Source organism: Ostrinia furnacalis, unplaced genomic scaffold (genome assembly GCF_004193835.3).
Source record: "Ostrinia furnacalis isolate ACB-3 unplaced genomic scaffold, ASM419383v2 OfSCF4245, whole genome shotgun sequence".
Taxonomy (NCBI): Eukaryota; Metazoa; Arthropoda; class Insecta; order Lepidoptera; family Crambidae; genus Ostrinia; species Ostrinia furnacalis.
Genome location: NW_021134484.1, coordinates 577,993 through 596,444, shown reverse-complemented (window position 1 = coordinate 596,444; position 18,452 = coordinate 577,993). Strand labels below are relative to the sequence as shown.

The 18,452-nt window shown below is 47.9% G+C and overlaps 1 protein-coding gene across 1 annotated transcript in view; it reads right to left on the bottom strand.

The window, feature by feature from the left end:
• Positions 1-646: 646 nt before the first annotated feature.
• The window catches only part of E(Pc) (Enhancer of Polycomb), a 57,018-nt gene continuing 39,212 nt past the window's right edge, over positions 647-18,452 (bottom strand). The window contains exons 14-20 of the mRNA XM_028313462.1: positions 16,307-16,438; positions 15,783-15,888; positions 13,983-14,294; positions 11,904-12,181; positions 7,451-7,624; positions 5,548-5,678; positions 647-1,618 (exon numbers count right to left, since the gene is read on the bottom strand). Of these exons, the coding sequence (XP_028169263.1) occupies positions 1,483-1,618; positions 5,548-5,678; positions 7,451-7,624; positions 11,904-12,181; positions 13,983-14,294; positions 15,783-15,888; positions 16,307-16,438 (1,269 nt within the window). The 3' untranslated portion in view covers positions 647-1,482. The remainder of the gene's footprint in view (positions 1,619-5,547; positions 5,679-7,450; positions 7,625-11,903; positions 12,182-13,982; positions 14,295-15,782; positions 15,889-16,306; positions 16,439-18,452) is intronic.

The following is an 18,452-nucleotide window of genomic DNA, read 5'->3' as shown; positions in this document are numbered from 1 at the left end:
CCTTATCCTTGGCATGAATATTTGATTACTATATCAACTATTTTTCTGTTAGTTTCTAAGATACAAAACGAACTGAGAATTTCCTCCTTTTTGAAGTCGGTAAATAAGTAGGAGCGAGCGACCACCTAAACAACATTCATATGGTACTTTGTTTTGCTATTAATACACTTTTAAACATTTGTTTTGTTAACTATAAGTTTGCAAGAGTTCATAAGTATAAATGAGATTTTTTAAGAAGCCTGCGACTACAAAAGTTCTAATAAGGGTTCCTTGTGAGGACTACGAAACCCTAAAAAGGTTGAAAATAGGTTGTAAAAGGTAAATCAATGTCAATTGTGCAAAATTTTAACAGAATAAAAAACTAAAAATAACAAAATTAGCTAAAAAGGTGAAACAAAACAAAAGAATTTAAACAAACCATAAATTAACTGCTAGATATGAGCAATAAATCATACATATTATTTGTTATACGCAATTCAAAATCACACACAGCGTCATTCGACTATAACACCGCGCCGTTCACACTTCACTGTCACTGATCGTGTCTATAATTGTCTATGCGGCCCGTCAGGCCACGCCACTTCACTGTCAGGCCTACAATAGTGTAGGCCTAGATGCTTTTATCTCGATTTTGGGTAATATCTTACACTTGTTTTCTTCAAGCCTGTGAAATCTAGTGCGGCCTTGATTGTTCTGCCTCATAAAACACATTCAGGCTACGAATACATTATTAATTAGCTATTGAATTGGATATTAAGTTGTTAAATGACTATCACTGCCTCAATCGTTTTATCAGGCTTGCCAGAACACCAAAGCGTTTAGGCCTAAATATATCAGGCCTACCAGAACTTTTTTGCTAATCCACAGACCTGGCCTATGGGGCCTGACAGGCCCACCGTATGAAAGGCCTACAGGGGCCTGTATTAGGCCTATTGATGAAGTTTCTATAGTCCAAGAGCACATTATCGGGCCATTAGGCCACCGCCGGGCCATCGCACTGAGAACTCCATACGAGTGCTGCCGTCGCCGCTGATATAGTTTGCGTGTCGATAAACTGTCGATGATTGAGGCAATATGAGTGAGAAGCTACTATCGATAGTATTGCCACGTGCCAACACTATCTATAGCGCCTGTGAGCATCACTATTTATAGTTTTGATACAACATTATAGGAAAAGTATTTTGATATTTCGAAATTCGGCAATTTAAAAGTACATAAGATTTTATAAAGTTACCGATACCAGCCATTTATCGGTAGAAGAATTATTACAAGCCATTAATTCGTGATTTTGTCTATGCATCAACATAAACCATCGACAACGGCGCTATCGACACACGAAAGCCAGTAAAGATATACATAACGAAGTATCGACGCATTTTTTGAAGATTTTTAATTTTTTACACAACACGAATCTCATCGATATCGGCAATCGACTCTCGCACATCACTAGCAGGCCGGCACGGGCGCGGGCGGGCGGCGGTGTCACGTGACCTCCATGGGCAGCGTGTCGGCGGCGCGGCGCCGGACGGAGCCGTTTGGCGCCGGTTCGTCGCCGCCGGTCGCTGGCGGCGCCGATAGGGCTGGCGCTGCCGGGACTGCAGAGGCCTCTGCTAGCTCGCTAGAAGGAAACATTTTTGGTTAAGGCGCTACCTCGTAAAAGTTTTCGGCCGACTGAATGCCTCGCACAGAGAGGGATAGAAATATGATTTCTCAGTGCGAGGAAAGGGACAGCAATAGCGCGCGCGACGCGGAATAAAATAACGTAAGCGACAAAAATCGTAAATCATGTATTTATTGAAAAACCAAACACTATTTAAAGAAAATAACTCGACCAGTACTTAGAATATGTTATTACCTTACCAATATACAAAATTTGGTATTGAAATATTAGCCTATCTGCTTATAAAACGAAAAACCGAGTAATAGAAGGTTCATCTTTGGATTTTTTTTCTATCGAGAAAATTGTTTCCATTCATGTTTCGGCTTCGACCAGACACTAGATTTATTAGTCAACTATGACATATTTCAAAATAAGAACTTATGTAATAAGAAAAGTACGATTAAAACTAATTCTGCGCTTCTTTAAAACGCCCAATATTCGCAAGGCATCACCTTAAGTCACTTACTTAATCATCAGATCTTAACTAACACAAAATTAATACTATCTTCTTTGGCCAGCGTGGGGAGTGTATGCCAAATTCTGCATTTGCATCTGGTGAATTAAAGAGAGTCGTGCTCCTGTAGCGGAGACTAGATACCCTGATGCCCGTTAAGAGCGGCTTCGTCTAGAAACACTACTTGACGCTTTAAGGTTTAGGTTTTAAACCTTTGTTTGTCACCTGTCATCCGCTTTGCAATGGAGGGAAGTCGAACCTTAATTTCGAACTCCTCCTATGTTCTTCTGATTAATATCGTTGCGGGTCCAATGACAGTTTAACTTTCCCCCGGGACAAACTTGACCTTCATTGGTTGGGTTTTTGTGGCGGTCAAGCTGTAGATCCTGGCTACACAGGAATTGCAGTGGTGGGAACGAGAGGTGGGAAATACTTGTCGCTTTGGCATCATCTAGAGACACTGGTTGTCGCTTTGACATCATCTGGAGACACTAGTTGTCGCTTTGGCACTGTCTACGCACAGGTTATCGCTTTGGCGCCGTCTAGACACTAGTTGTCGCTTTGGCGCCGTCTAGAGATACTAGTTGACCCTTTGGCACCGTCTAGAGACACTGGCTGTCCCTTTGGAGCCGTCTATAGACACTAGTTGCCCTTTCGGCGCCGTCTAGAGACGGTGGTTATCGCTTTGGCGCCGTCTTAAGACACTAGTTATCGCTTTGGCGCCGTCTAGAGACATTAATTATCCTTTTGGCGCCGTCTCAAGAAACAAGTTCTCGCTTTAGCGCCATCTAGAGAAACTAGTTGTTGCTTTGGTACCGTCTAGACACTAGTCACTTTGGTGCCGTCTAGAGACACTAGTTGCCCTTTCGGCTCCGTCTAGCAACACTAGTTATTGTCCCTTTGGCACTGTTCATTCAAAATTAATTATCCCTTTGGCGCCGTCTAGAAACGCTGGTTGTCGCTTCGGCGCCGTCTATAGACACTAGTTATCGCTTTGTCATCATCTAGAGACACTGGTTGTCCCTTTGGCGCCGTCTATAGACACTGATTGTCCGTAGTTGTTGTAGACGGTGCCGTGGTCGTTTAACACGAATCACGCGCTGTGCTTTGTATGTGGACGCACCTGGTGTCGTAGCGGCAACGCGGCTCAAGCTTCCTCGCTAACCTGATGATCCTATGACATTGTAACCTTTGTACAAGTATATACACAATAAAGACTATTATAATACTCACGGCTTGGGCTTGGCGGGCGGCTTAGCGACACTAGTGGCCACTATGGCACCGTCTAGACACTAGTTGTCGTTTTCGCGCCGTCTAAGAACACTAGTAGTCGCTTTGGCACTGTCTAGGCACTAGTTGTTCATTTGGCACCGTCTAGCGACATTAGTAAGCTTAGTATCACACGTGTGCCACACGTAGAGTGTGTATATGTATGCGCGGACACACCTGGTATCGTAGCGGTAGCGTCGCTCGACACGTCGAGACTCATACCGACTCGCTGACCTGATGATGATGGTCTTGTAAGGTCATTAATATATTATTGTAATACTCACGGTTTGGGCTTGGCGGGCGGCTGCAGGCGGGTCTGGCGCGCGCGCAGCTGCGCCGCGGTGAAGGCGATGGCCTGCACGTTGGCGGCCAGCGCCTGCCCGCCGGGGCCCGAGATGGCTATCTTTTGGTAGTGTTGGCACCAACGTTGGTTCCAATGCCTCTCTTCAAACATGTCCGTCAAGAAACTAGTTTGTGCCAACATTGGTGTCAATGCTATTTTCTAAATCCACACGTTGACCGAGAGGCGTTGCGAGTGACTTGTGGTCGTCTTAATATACGATCTAGCCATCTAGAGACACAAGTTGTTGCTCTAGCAACATCTAGAGACACTAGTTGTCGCTTCAGCGTCACCTAGAGACACTTGACGCTTTGGCACCGTTTCGAGTCACTAGTTGTCGTTTTAGTGCCGTCGAGACACTAGTTATCCCTTTGGCGTCGTCTAGAGACACTAGTTGTCGCTTTGGCATCATCTAGAGACACTGGTTGTCGCTTTGGCGCCATCTATAGACACTTGTTGTCGCTTTGGCGCCGTCTTTAACACTAGTTGCCCTTTCGGCGCCGTCTAGACACTATTTGTCGCTTTGACGCTGTTAAGACACTAGTCACTTTGGTGCCATCTAGATAGACACTAGTCACTTTGGTGCCGTTTAGAGACACTAGTTGCCCTTTCGGCTCCGTCTAGCAACACTAGTTGTCCCTTCGGCGCCGTCTAGCGACACTAGACTGCGCCATAGGCGCCTGGCATAGGCACAGGTATCAGACCGTGTCGTGTGAACGTGTGAGCACCTGGTATCGTAGTGGATGCGCGGCTCGCAGCAGCGGGTGGCCGTCGACACTCAAGCTGACTCGCTGACCTTATGCCTTATGATGATCCTTAGTGGAGACTAAATGACCTGATGATGCTATAGACCTAATATGGTATAATACTCACGGTTTGGGCTTGGCGGGCGGCTGCAGGCGGGCCTGGCGCGCGCGCAGCTGCGCCGCGGTGAAGGCGATGGCCTGCACGTTGGCGGCCAGCGCCTGCCCGCCGGGGCCCGAGATGGCTATCTTTTGGTAATATTGGCACCAACGTTGGTTCCAATGCCTCTCTTCAAACATGTCTATCAAGAAACTAGTTTGTGCCAACATTGGTGTCAATGCTATTTTCTAAATCCACACGTTGACCGAGAGGCGTTACGAGTGACTTGTGGCCGTCTTAAATGTACTATCTAGCTATCTAGAGACACAAGTTGTTGCTCTGGCAACATCTAGAGACACTAGTTGTCGCTTCAGCGTCAACTAGAGACACTTGACGTTTTGGCACCGTTTCGAGTCACTAGTTGTCCCTTTGGCGCCGTCTATAGACACTGGTTATCCCTTTGGCACTGTCTAGAGACACTAGTTGTCCCTTCGGCTCCGTCTAACGACACAACATGTCGCTTTGACGTCGCCTAGACACTAGTTGTCGTTTTGGCGCCGTCTAGCAACTCTAGTTGTCGTTTTGGCACCATCTAGACACTAGTCACTTCGGCGCCGTCTAGAAACACTAGTTGTCGCTTTGACATCATCTAGAGACAGTGGTTGTCGCTTTGGCGCCGTCTTAACACACTAGATCTCACTTTGGCGCTGCCTAGAGACACTAGATCTCGCTTTGGCGCCGTCTAGACACTTGTTGATGCTTGGGCGCCGCGCTGTCTAGAGACTAGTTGATAGTTGCCTCACGCAGACTTGAAGAATCTTTAATGCTCGTCCTCCTGCAGTGGAGACTAAATGACCGAATAATGAAGGTATACTCACGGCCGGAGCTTGGCGGGCTTGCATTTAAGTAAGCACGCCACTGCTCTGCTGAATTAGACTCTTGCAGTGGAGACTATATGACCTAATATGGTATAATACTCACGGTTTGGGCTTGGCGGGCGGCTGCAGGCGGGCCTGGCGCGCGCGCAGCTGCGCCGCGGTGAAGGCGATGGCCTGCACGTTGGCGGCCAGCGCCTGCCCGCCGGGGCCCGAGATGGCTATCTTTTGGCCGCCCTGGGAAGATAAACAAATATGTATAAAAATAAATCAAAATTATCTTTATTTGTTTAGACTAATTAAATTAGTACTTCGTTCGTTCGTTTCAGCCGAAAGACGTCCACTGCTGGACAAAGGCCTCCCCCAAGGATTTCCACAAAGACCGGTCCTGCGCCGCTTGCATCCAGGTACTTCCCGCGACCTTCACCAGATCGTCGGTCCACCTAGTGGGAGGCCTGCCCACGCTACGTCTTCCAGCCCGTGATCGCCACTCAATTAGTACTTACAAATCGTCAAATGCTCTTAAGGAGCCTATACATGTCTCATTCTTTTTTTGCCCTACCAGCGCTTCGAGACAAACATTTGGCAAGTGCTGAGAAGAAGCGCCGCAACAAACCCAGTCACCATCGTCTGCCGGTTTAAAAATATAAAAAGTAGGATTCAAGCATCATAAGAATAACCACCAAATGTGACAAGCAATGATGTTATCGAGAGATGTGTTGTGACTGAGTGAGATGCGAGCAAGAAACTGTGCGATATTTATTGGGTAGAGGGGATTGCGTCACATAGCAAATGATAGTTTGAAAAGAGCTCGCAACGCATGCAACGCCCACCAATAGTTTCCGCACAACTCTAAGAGCAAAAGTGTTATCTAAAATACAGGTCACGAATGAATTAAATTTCGCTCACGGAAAAGAAAATTCAAGACACTCGGTTAGACATAGTTCTCATTCTCAAATAGATTAATCATTAGTTGCCAAAATAAGTAAACGTTTTAATTTACTTCACATCTATCTTAACACTAGCACCCATTGTGTTTTGTTTTTGGACTGTGAATGTTTACATAGTATTACGAGATGATACTAAAAATAGTGCAAATACAAGGTGTTGATTTCAATCCTCGCCATATTTATTTAGGTGATCTACTATTATCTAAATCTTCTAAATATATAAAAGGAGAAACTGACTGACTGACTGACAGATCAACGCACAGCCTAAACGGCTAAACGTAGGCACTTGAAATTTGGAAGAGACGTAGCTTAGGTACCGTAGAGGTGCACTAAGAAAGGAATTCTCGAAATTCTTACTGGAACGGGAATTAGCGGGAAAATCCTTTTGTATGAAAAATCTAAACCGCTTAAGTTAGACGCTTGAAATTTGGCATGCAGGTACCTTAGTTAACTTAAACCTTATTTACAACAGGATATTGCAAAATTCCCACGGGAACGGGAGTGAGCGGGAAAAAACATTTGTATGAAAAAATCTAAACTACATAAGATAGACGCTTGAAATTTGGCATGCAGGTACCTTAGTAAACTTAAAGCTTAGTTACAACAGGATATTGCAAAATTCCCACGGCAACGGGAGTTCGCGGGAAAAAACATTTGTATGAAAAAATCTAAACCGCGTAAGATAGATGAAGGGGGTAAAACGGGATCCACGCGTACGAAGTCGCGGGCGGCCGCTAGTAACTTATATAAACGCATTTTTCCCCCAAAATTTGAACTTTTAGCAAATATAATCCGTGCGATACTGTACTGTGGCTCGCAATATTGCCATACGTTTACACTGCGGCACCATGGAGCTACGCATATCGCTCGCTCATCATGTCGGATAGCCTACCGAAGGAAGCCACGTAAAGTGGGTAGTGTAAATAGGTATATTTTTCTTTGAATAACTGAAGTTAAAGTCGATTTTTTTACTGATTCGTGATGAGAATAAGCTACTTAATCAACTCCCTAAATATGGCGAGGATTAAAATCAACACACTGTATAATCACATTACCAACCTTGCCCAACTGCACGCCCTTGGTCTGCTGCAGCAAGCTAGCCACCACGGCGCTGGGTATAGAAGCCGTTTTGGACGGCGTCGGAATGGCGGCGATCGACGACGACGGCTCCGCGGAACTCCGGGCGATCGGCGTGGCCACTTGCAGCGTGGTCGTGCGGTTCTTGAGTTGGATCTGGGAAATTGGAAATTGATGTTGATGCAAAATAAAAGCAAATATTATACACTCAATAGTCTTTATGGCTGTAATTTTGGAGCTCAGGCTTAGGCTGAGTTGCACCACCTAATTATAACAGTAACTATAACGATAACCGGTGCTTTTTGTATGAGTTTGACAGAAAGTTAAAGTAAGATGGTGCCTTAATGCTCTAGAGTAAGCGACAGCGTTAAATAGTTCGTGACACTCATTATCCTGCTTTCGCCTCCGAGATTTATTTTACCATGTAGTACCCCTGTACGACAACCCAATCCGCACACAATATTCAGCGTAGTAGTAGTAAAAAACAAAAGAGCGGGCAACCCCACCCCTACCACGCTGTGGGCTCGGTGTCCGAGCGGTCTCATTCCTTTGTGCGCACGCGCAACGACCGCACGCAGTATAAGAAAAATGCTTAAGTGACGTCACCAGGACGTTTTTACCGACAAAAAACGTAATTATTTTAAGTTGTGCAGTGTAGTGACGAGAATTAGACCCAACAATGATCAAACGAACTTACCAAGTGAAGTTCGATCTAAATTATCCTGTTTTCGCCGAAGAGATTTAAGGTCCCTCCCAACCCGAAGATTTCTATATCTTCTTCCCTGGAGGTAAACGTCAATGTCATCTCTTCTCTAAATATAATGAGACCGCTCGGACACCGAGCCCACAGCGTGGTAGGGGTGGGGTTGCCCGCTCTTTTGTTTTTTACTACTACTACGCTGAATATTGTGTGCGGATTGGGTTGTCGTACAGGGGTACTACATGGTAAAATAAATCTCTTCGGCGAAAACAGGATAATTTAGATCGAACTTCACTTGGTAAGTTCGTTTGATCATTCAAATGTGGCCAAAAAGTTGACAACACAACCTTATTCCAATTGTAACAAAAACGTTTAGACGTGTTGCGAAAGTTTGACTTATTTTGGGTGTCACGAACTATTTGACGCTGACTGTACAATATTGATGTGTCAAATGTAAATGTGATGGCCGTCGAGACACAAGCTGATTTGCTGCGACCCTTCAAGAGCGTCTCCGTCTAACGACACCAGATGTCGCTTAGCTGCGGGCGCGTGATACACGCTATGTGTTTGTAGACTCACTTGGTGCCTTAAAGGCTACGCTCTGACAGCAGGCAGCGCGGCTAGGGTTGCCAGGTCTAAAATCACAAAAGCCGGACTTTGTGCTTCATTTGGCCGGACATTTTACCCTAAAAGCCGGACATGTGACCGGGGAGGAGGGGTGTAATTAGTGTCAGGTCATGATGACTGATTACTATCATCATCGGTTGCTGCATCATCCTGATGCGTGCGCTTCATATGATTCTGTGGCTCGACTTTCGCCTGGCGCGACAACCAAATAAAAAGCCTAACAAAAGCCGGACAGGCCGGACAAGGCAATATTTGGCCGGACGAGTCCCTAGAAAGCCAAACATGTCCGGCTAAAGCCGGACGCTTGGCAACCCTAAGCGCGGCTCTCAGCAACGGCCGTCCATCGAGGCTCAAACTAACTCGCTGTGGTCCTTTCAGCGCGGCTCCGTCTAGCGACACCAGCTGTCGCTTCGCGGTAGGCGCGTAATGAGACGTACACAGGGTGTCTCTTAACAGCGGCGCCGTCTAGCGACATTATTCGTGTTTTTGCCACTGGCATGTGCTAGTATGTGAAGTGTGGACTCACCTGGTGCCTTAAAGGCTGCGCTCTAACAGCCGGCAGCGCGGCTCTCAGCAACGGCCGTCCATCGAGGCTCAAACTAACTCGCTGCGGTCCCTTCAAAGCGGCTCCGTCCAGCGACACCAGTTGTCGTTTCGTCGCGGGCACGTAATGAGACATACACAGAGTGTCTTTCAACAATGGCGCCTTAAGTGACCCTAGTAGTGTTCTTGCCACGGGCTAGTGTATGTGGACTCACCTGGTGCCTTAAAGGCTGCGCTCTGACAGCAGGCAGCGCGGCTCTCAGTAACGGCCGTCCATCGAGGCTCAAACTAACTCGCTGCGGGCCCTTCAAAGCGGCTCCGTCTAACGACACCAGTTGTCGTTTAGCTGCGAGCGCGTGATACACGCTATGTGTGTATGCTAGTGTTTGTCGACTCACCTGGTGCCTTAGAGGCTGCGCTCTAACAGCAGGCAGCGCGGCTCGCAGCAGCGGCCGTCCATCGAGGCTCAAACTAACTCGCTGCGGTCCTTTAAGCGCGGCTCCGTCTAACGACACCAGTTGTCGTTTCGCCGTAGGCGCGTAATGAGACGTACACAGGGTGTCTCTTAACAGCGCCGTCGTTTAGTGACACTATTCGTGTTTTTGCCACTGGCATGTGCTAGTATGTGGAGTGTGGACTCACCTGGTGCCTTAAAGGCTGCGCTCTGACAGCCGGCAAGGCGGCTCTCAGTAACGGCCGTCCGTCGAGGCTCAGGCTGACTCGCTGCGGTCCCTTCAAAGCGGCTCCGTCTAGCGACACCAGCTATCACTTTGCGGTCGGCGCGTAATGAGGCTTACACAGGGTGTCTTTTAACAATGGCGCCTTCAAGCGATCCTAGTAGTGTTCTTGCCACGGGCTGGTGTATGTAGACTCACCTGGTGCCTTAAAGGCTGCGCTCTAACAGCCGGCAGCGCGGCTCTCAGTAACGGCCGTCCATCGAGGCTCAAACTGACTCGCTGCGGGCCCTTCAATGCGGCTCCGTCCAGCGACACCAGTTGTCGTTTCGCTGTAGGGGCTGGCGGCGCGTCGGCGCGCGCACACTTGGCCGACTGTGGCTATATTTGGTGTCGTAGCGACACATGCAAGGTGTGTATGTGTGAGTATAATGTGTAACTCACTTGGTGCCTTAGAGGCTGCGCTCTGACAGCCGGCAGCGCGGCTCGCAGCAGCGGCCGTCCATCGAGGCTCAAACTAACTCGCTGCGGTCCCTTCAAAGCGGCTCCGTCTAACGACACCAGTTGTCGTTTCGCCGTAGGCGCGTGAAACACGCTGTGTATATCTACGCGTAATGAGACTTACACGTGTCTTTTAACAATGGCGCCTTCAAGCGATCCTAGTAGTGTTCTTGCCACGGACTAGTGTATGTGGACTCACCTGGTGCCTTAAAGGCTGCGCTCTGACAGCAGGCAAGGCGGCTCTCAGTAACGGCCGTCCATCGAGGCTCAAACTAACTCGCTGCGGTCCTTTCAACGCGGCTCCGTCTAGCGACACCAGTTGTCGTTTCGTCGCGGGCACGTAATGAGACATACACAGGATGTCTCTTAACAGCGCCGTCGTTTAGTGACACTATTCGTGTTTTTGCCACAGGCATGTGCTAGTATATGTGGAGTGTGGACTCACCTGGTGCCTTAGAGGCTGCGCTCTGACAGCAGGCAACGCGGCTCTCAGCAACGGCCGTCCGTCGAGGCTCAGGCTGACTCGCTGCGGGCCCTTCAATGCGGCTCCGTCCAGCGACACCAGTTGTCGTTTTGCGGTCGGCGCGTAATGAGGCTTACACAGAGTGTCTTTCAACAATGGCGCCTTCAAGTGACCCTAGTAGTGTTCTTGCCACGGGCTAGTGTATATTGTCTCACCTGGTGCCTTAAAGGCTGCGCTCTGACAGCCGGCAGCGCGGCTCGCAGCAGCGGCCGTCCATCGAGGCTCAAACTAACTCGCTGCGGTCCCTTCAAAGCGGCTCCGTCCAGCGACAACAGCTGTCGTTTGGCCGTAGGCGCGTAATGAGACGTACACAGGGTGTCCCTTAACAGCGGCGCCGTCTAGCGACATTATTCGTGTTTTTGCCACTGGCATGTGCTAGTATGTGAAGTGTGGACTCACCTGGTGCCTCAAAGGCTGCGCTCTGACAGCAGGCAGCGCGGCTCTCAGTAACGGCCGTCCATCGAGGCTCAAACTAACTCGCTGCGGTCCCTTCAAAGCGGCTCCGTCCAGCGACACCAGTTGTCGTTTCACCGTAGGCGCGGGCGGCGCGCGCACACTTGGCCGACTGTGGCTATATTTGGTGCCATAGCGACACATGCAAGGTGTGTATGTGTGAGTATAATGTGTAACTCACCTGGTGCCTTAAAGGCTGCGCTCTGACAGCCGGCAGCGCGGCTCGCAGCAGCGGCCGTCCGTCGAGGCTCAAACTAACTCGCTGCGGCCCCTTCAAAGCGGCTCCGTCCAGCGACACCAGTTGTCGTTTCGCCGTAGGCGCGTAATGAGACGTACACAGAGTGTCTTTCAACAATGGCGCCTTCAAGCGATCCTAGTAGTGTTCTTGCCACGGGCTAGCGTATGTGGACTCACCTGGTGCCTTAGAGGCTGCGCTCTGACAGCAGGCAGCGCGGCTCGCAGCAACGGCCGTCCATCGAGGCTCAAACTAACTCGCTGCGGTCCTTTCAAAGCGGCTCCGTCCAGCGACACCAGTTGTCGTTTCGCCGTAGGGGCTGGCGGCGCGTCGGCGCGCGCACACTTGGCGGGCTGCGGTTGTCGCACCACGTTGACGAGGTGCGGGCCCTTGCCGAGCTGACCGCTCTTGATCTCGAAGAATTGAGCCACTGAACCGGGGGCCGCTTTTAGGAGAGCTGGTGGGAGAGATTGGATAAATTAATCACGTGTACAAAAATACGAACCACATTTTTAAGACACTTCACTAGCGGAAAAATTTAAATGATTTTGCATAGAATATTTTTCGCTCGGGCATTTTCAGTCCTGGGGGCTTAGTGTGAGTTTACGTCAAAATTTTTTTGAGGATTTTAGTTCTTGAAAGTTTCCGCTGGGGGCGCTGTACAATCCGCCATACATTTAATGTCACTTTTTTACGAGTCACGAGCTCCTATTTCTACCCTAACAAATATCTAACCGGTGGTCTCGGGACCGTTAGTTTTGGTGGTCTCATGCCCGTTTTCACCATCAATCCCTAATTTTTAAGTAACCCCTATTAAAACAAAATTCGTGTTATTTGTTACCATAGGCGACCAGGCGAAACATAGTGAGACTATCACAATGTAATATTTTTATCTGTAAACACTATTGTTTCACAATTAATAATTTTGAATTTTGAATTTTAGGGGTCACTTAAAAATTAGGGATTGATGGTGAAAACGGGCATCAGAGGCCTAACTTGACGTTAAGGTATCTTTTAGACAATTAATTCCTAATCCAATAGAAACGTGTCTAGGGACTAGTTTTGGTGGTCTCAAGAGGCCTAGAATTGCGTTAATGTCTCTTTTAGACACTTAATTCCTAATCTATTAGAAACGTGTCTAGAAAAAGCTTTGGTTTTGGTGGTCTCAGAGGCCAAGAAATGCTTTTAGATCTCTTTAAGCTCCTGATAAAGTATATTTACTCTAGAAACTCACCAGTATTAGTAGTTTTAGCTTCCCCAAGCGGCGACAGCGAGACCACAGCTGGTAACTACGCTATGCTCCTATTCTGGGCCAGTAACTGCGTCCTTTGCGTCTGAGTGAGCGGATGAGCGTGGAGCACTTTCAATTTGTTCGGCGCCACGTGGTGTATGGTGTGGGATTGGGCCACCACTAGGGGGTGGTTTCAGTCTTTACATTTAATAAACTCACCGGCATTAGTAGTCTTGGCTTCCACAAGTGGCAACAGCGATCTCTTATTTCTACGCTAACAAATACCTAACCGGTGGACTCGGGACCGTTAGTTTTGGTGGTCTCAGAGGTCTAGCATGACTTTAAGGTCACTTTTAGACACTTTTAATTCCTAAACCAATAGAAACCTGTCTAGGGACCTTTGGTTTTGGTGGCCTCAGAGGCCTAGCATGACGTAAGGTCTTCTTTAGATACTTAATTCCTAATCTATTAGAAACGTGTCTAGAAAGCTTTGGTTTTGGTGGTCTCAGAGGCCAAGAAATGCTTTTAGATCTCGTTAGGTCCTAAAGTATATTTACTCACCAGTATTAGTAGTTTTAGCTTCCCCAAGCGGCGACAGCGAGACCACAGCTGGCAACTGCGCTATGCTCCTATTCTGGGCCAGTAACTGCGTCCTTTGCGTTTGAGTGAGCGGGTGAGCGTGGAGCACTTTCAATTTGTTCGGCGCCACGTGGTGTATGGTGTGGGATTGGGCCACCACTAGGGGGTGGTTTCAGTCTTTACATTTAATAAACTCACCGGCATTAGTAGTCTTGGCTTCCACAAGTGGCGACAGCGAGCTCCTATTTCGACGCTAACAAATACCTAACCGGTGGACTCGGGACCGTTAGTTTTGGTGGTCTCAGAGGCCTAGCATGAAATTAAGGTTTCTTTTAGACATTTAATTCCTAATCTATTAGAAACGTGTCTTAGAACGTTTGATTTTGGTGGTCTCAGAGGCCAAGAAATGCTTTTAGATCTCGTTAGGTCCTAAAGTATATTTACTCACCAGTATTAGTAGTTTTAGCTTCCCCAAGCGGCGACAGTGAGACCACAGCTGGTAACTGCGCTATGCTCCTATTCTGGGCCAGTAACTGCGTCCTTTGCGTCTGAGTGAGAGGATGAGCGTGGAGCACTTTCAATTTGTTCGGCGCCACGTGGTGTATGGTGTGGGATTGGGCCACCACTAGTGGGGTAGAGTGGGGTGGCTGGTGGATTTGGAGGGGTTTGTGGGCGAGGGAGGCGGGGGCTAAGTGGACTAGTGGGGCGGATACGCGACGAGGGGACGATGTGCTGGCGCCTACTGATACTCCTGCTACCGCTGGAACAAATGACACAATATTGGGAATTGGAGTCGGTACAGTCTGCGTCCACGAGCCGGAAGACGTAGCGTTGGCCTCCCACTAGGTGGACCGACGATCTGGTGATGGTCGCGGGAGGTGCCTGGATGCGAGCGGCGCAGGACCGGTCTTTGTGGGAATCCTTGGGGGAGGCCTTTGTCCAGCAGTGGACGTCTTTCGGCTGAAACGAACGAACAGTCTGCGTCAAATAGTTCATGACACCCAAAGTGGCCAAAAAGTTGAGAGCACTTTTTTTTTTATCCACAACGAGGAAGCTCTTGGCCTGTATCTCACTTGATGGTAAGTGACGATCAGGCCGGAGGTGGAGCGAGCTTCACCCGGAATCCTCAACCACGGAGGAACTGGCTGTCTTACCTCTAACTGTCGGAACACAACAATGCTGACTGTTGCTAACTTTGTGGCTACTTTGGGTGTCTTGAACTATGTACGAGCTATCGTACAAACGTATTCACTTTTCATATAGCTAATAAGTTATTGCTAAGTAAGCGTTTGCGCGGTTGACCCAAATTAGCGTCGAACGCATTGAATACTTTATAGTTTATAGCAATAAATCAGTGTATTTTTAACAGTCACTCTTATTGGTCGTTTGACGCTGACTGTACTAGCAATAAAAAGTCGCAGGCAAAAGATACTTTATCTATCTATAGAATAAAAACAAAAATAGTCTAAAGCCCGGTCCGTGAGCACGTAGAATTTTGTCCAATGACCCCAAGCTACCCATCCTTATCGCTCGCGCGTAATTATATTGCCGTCGCGACTGTGCGACGGGCACCCACAGTGAGTGTGCGAGCGTGATAGCAACATAATTACGCGCGAGCAATAAGGATGGGTAGCTAGGGGTCATTGAACAAAATTCTACGTGCTCACGGACCAGACTATAGCTAGATCTTTACTTCATACACGTCTTCTCATGTTTAAAAACTCCTCGGCGTAGGACCGGTCTTTGTGGAAATCTTTTGTCCAGTAATGGACGTCATTTGGCTGAATCGAAAGACGAACGAACGCGGGTGAAAAAGCGGGATAAAGCTAGTAATAAATAAATAAATATCCTTCCTTATCCTTAGACATTTTCTAGTCCCAAACTAAGCAAAGCTTGTACTATGGGTACTAGACAACGGATATAAACATACTTAAATACTTTTTTTTGTAAATACATACTTATTATACATAGAAAACACCCAGTCCAATACAAACAAATATGTTCATGCACACAAATGTTTGTCATCATCATCATCATCATCATTTCAGACATAGGACGTCCACTGCTGAACATAGGCCTCCCCCAATGCTTTCCATGTTGATCGATTGGCAGCGGTCTGCGTCCAGCGCTTCCCTGCTACCTTTACGAATGTTTGTACTGTGCGGGAATCGAACCCGCTACCTCCGGAATAGTAGTCCGTTTCGAACCACTACACCAAACGGCCGACTAAACAAACAAGACAACTCACTGGTTTCTCTCGCCTGTTGCACGGGCACCGCGACCACGGGCGGGAAGGGTCCGTTCTGCACCAACACTCCCGCTTGACTCGACAGCAGATGGTTTTGCAGCCGCACCTACGAAGGAAAAATTAAATAAAAATTATATCTAAGTATCTGTATTTTACTATTGTAAAATTGTAAATCAAATAAAAGAAAAAAAAATGTGTAGGTGGAACATTGGTACCTAATAATATCGTAAATAGTAAGAAGTAAGCGTGTCGGCATTTTGAAGATATTCTATAAAAATTGTTGTTCAAAGGCTGCACAGTTATTGTGCGTGGCCAGGCGTTACCGTACAATCTGCACAGTTACTGGGCATGACCAGGCGTTACTGTGCATTATCGTATCTTATCTTGAGGCTGCAACGGCCTGTAGTTGTGGCAGCTGCGAGTCTTACACAGCCACTGGCTTGCCTGTGCATCGTGGACGTTACTGTACGTTACTTTACAGATTGCACAGTTACTGTGCATGATCAAGCGTTACTGTGCATTACCTTTAAGCTCTCCGACACTGCGACAGCCAGTAGTTGCGGCGGCTGCGATTCCTGCGCCGAGTCGCTAGCCCGTCTGTGCGCCGCGGACGTTATTATGTGTTTCTTCAATGGAGAATGCGCCGTTTGTACCGTCTAAAAACAGAAGAATAGAACAGGTTAAAAACTTTAATCTTTGAAACAGATGGACTGGAGCTATATTTTATGTGTGACAGTGGAGAGACCCAGCTAATCTAAACTTAAAAACAATTTTAAAACAAAACCGAAAAAGATTTTCAACAAATACGTCATTTTTATGCGGTCAATTCAACGGGACTATTCCCACCTCTCGTTACCACCGCTGCAACTCCTGTGTAGCCAGGATCTACAGCTTGACCGCCAATAAAAACCGAACCAGTGTAGGTCAAGTTTGTCCCGGGGGAAAATTAAACTGTCATTGGACCCGCAACGAAATTAATCAGAAGAACATAATAAATAAATCTTTATTTTACTCACACAAAAAATCGAACAGAATTACATAGGAAGAGCGATTAAAGTTTTAAGGTTAAGTTTAATATAATATGACATGTTGCATCGTAAGTAAATTCCACGGTCAACATTAACCGTGCAATGTTATGCGATGCGTCGCTCTCGCACACTATTATTACCACAAGTCGATGGATATCACTAGCGATAGATCAAAGTGTGCATACATGTGTAGAAATTGTACAGTCTCTTCAGAACATACATAGAGTATTGTTAGAATAAGGTCACCCCAAGAGTGGAAGTCTTTCTTTTCTTAAAATAGAATACCTATCGTATAAGAAATGTGTATTACACAAATCACTAAAAGTCCCGCTAACCCATCGAGCTAAGCTAAAAAATAAAAATATGCTCGTGTTAAGATTGGGTCACCACAATAGTCCAGCGGGTGACGCTTGCAATAAGTGCTATATTGCGACAAAAGTGTGTAGTGTGTACTCGCTAACACAAACCTGCAACTGCACGCCCCTAGGCAACTGCACTGCATCCTTATCGCTCTCGCATATTGCTGTCGCGACTGTGCGACGGGCGGCCGTAGTAAGTGTGTGAGCGCGACAGAGCAATAAGGATGGGTAGCTTGGGGTCATTGGACGAAATTCCACGTGCTCGGCGACCGTACTCTAATACCTGCAACTGAACGCCCCTAGGCAACTGCACCACCTATAGTCTCGTCACGTTTCTCCCGCGCCGGCTGATCGGTGGGCGCTTGCAATAAGGCGCTATTTTGCAACAAAAAAAGTGTGTTGTGTAGCGTGTACCCTGTATAACCTACCTGCAACTGGACGCCCCTAGGCAACTGCACCTCCTCGATGGTCTCACGCGGTAGGGTAGTCGGATCAAGCTTGCTATTTAGTTGCAAATGCCTACAAGAACAACGTACCTGCAACTGCACGCCCCTAGGCAGCTGCACCTCCTCGATAGTCTCTGTACGGCTGGGCGGCTCGACCGCGGGCTTGGCGGGGGGCGGCGCGGGCGCGGGCGCGGGCGTGGCGGGCGGCGAGCTCGCTATAGCTGCTATATTGCAACTAAACTGTGTTCTCTCTAATACATACTTGCAACTGGACGCGTCTAGGCAACTGCACCTCCTCCATACAAGCTTGTCCGGACACCGAGCACGTGGGATTTCGTCCAATGACCCCAAGCTACCCATCCTTATCATAATTATATTGCTGTCGCGACTTGGCGACGGGCGGCCGCAGTGAGTGTGCGAGCGCGACAGCAATATAATTACGCGCGAGCGATAAGGATGGGTAGCTCGGGGTCATTGGACGAAATTCTACGTGCTCGGCGACCGGACTATAATAAGGTGCTATTTTATAGTAAACACTCTAGGCAGCTGCACCTCTTCGATAGTCTCTTCGCCTGTCTCGCGCTCTGACTTGAAAAATCACCTATTGGAACAACAGTGTGTAGTGTGTACCTGCAATTGAACGCCCCTAGGCAGCTGCACCACCTCTATAGTCTCGCGCAGCAGGGGCGGCGGGACAAGCTTTTAATAGACGCTATTCTGTAGTAACAACTGCAATTACGTTGCACGCCCCTAGGCAATGATCTCACGCAGTAGGGGCGTCAGATCAAGCTTGCAATACTTGCACAACCTACCTGCAACTGCACGCCCCTAGGCAGC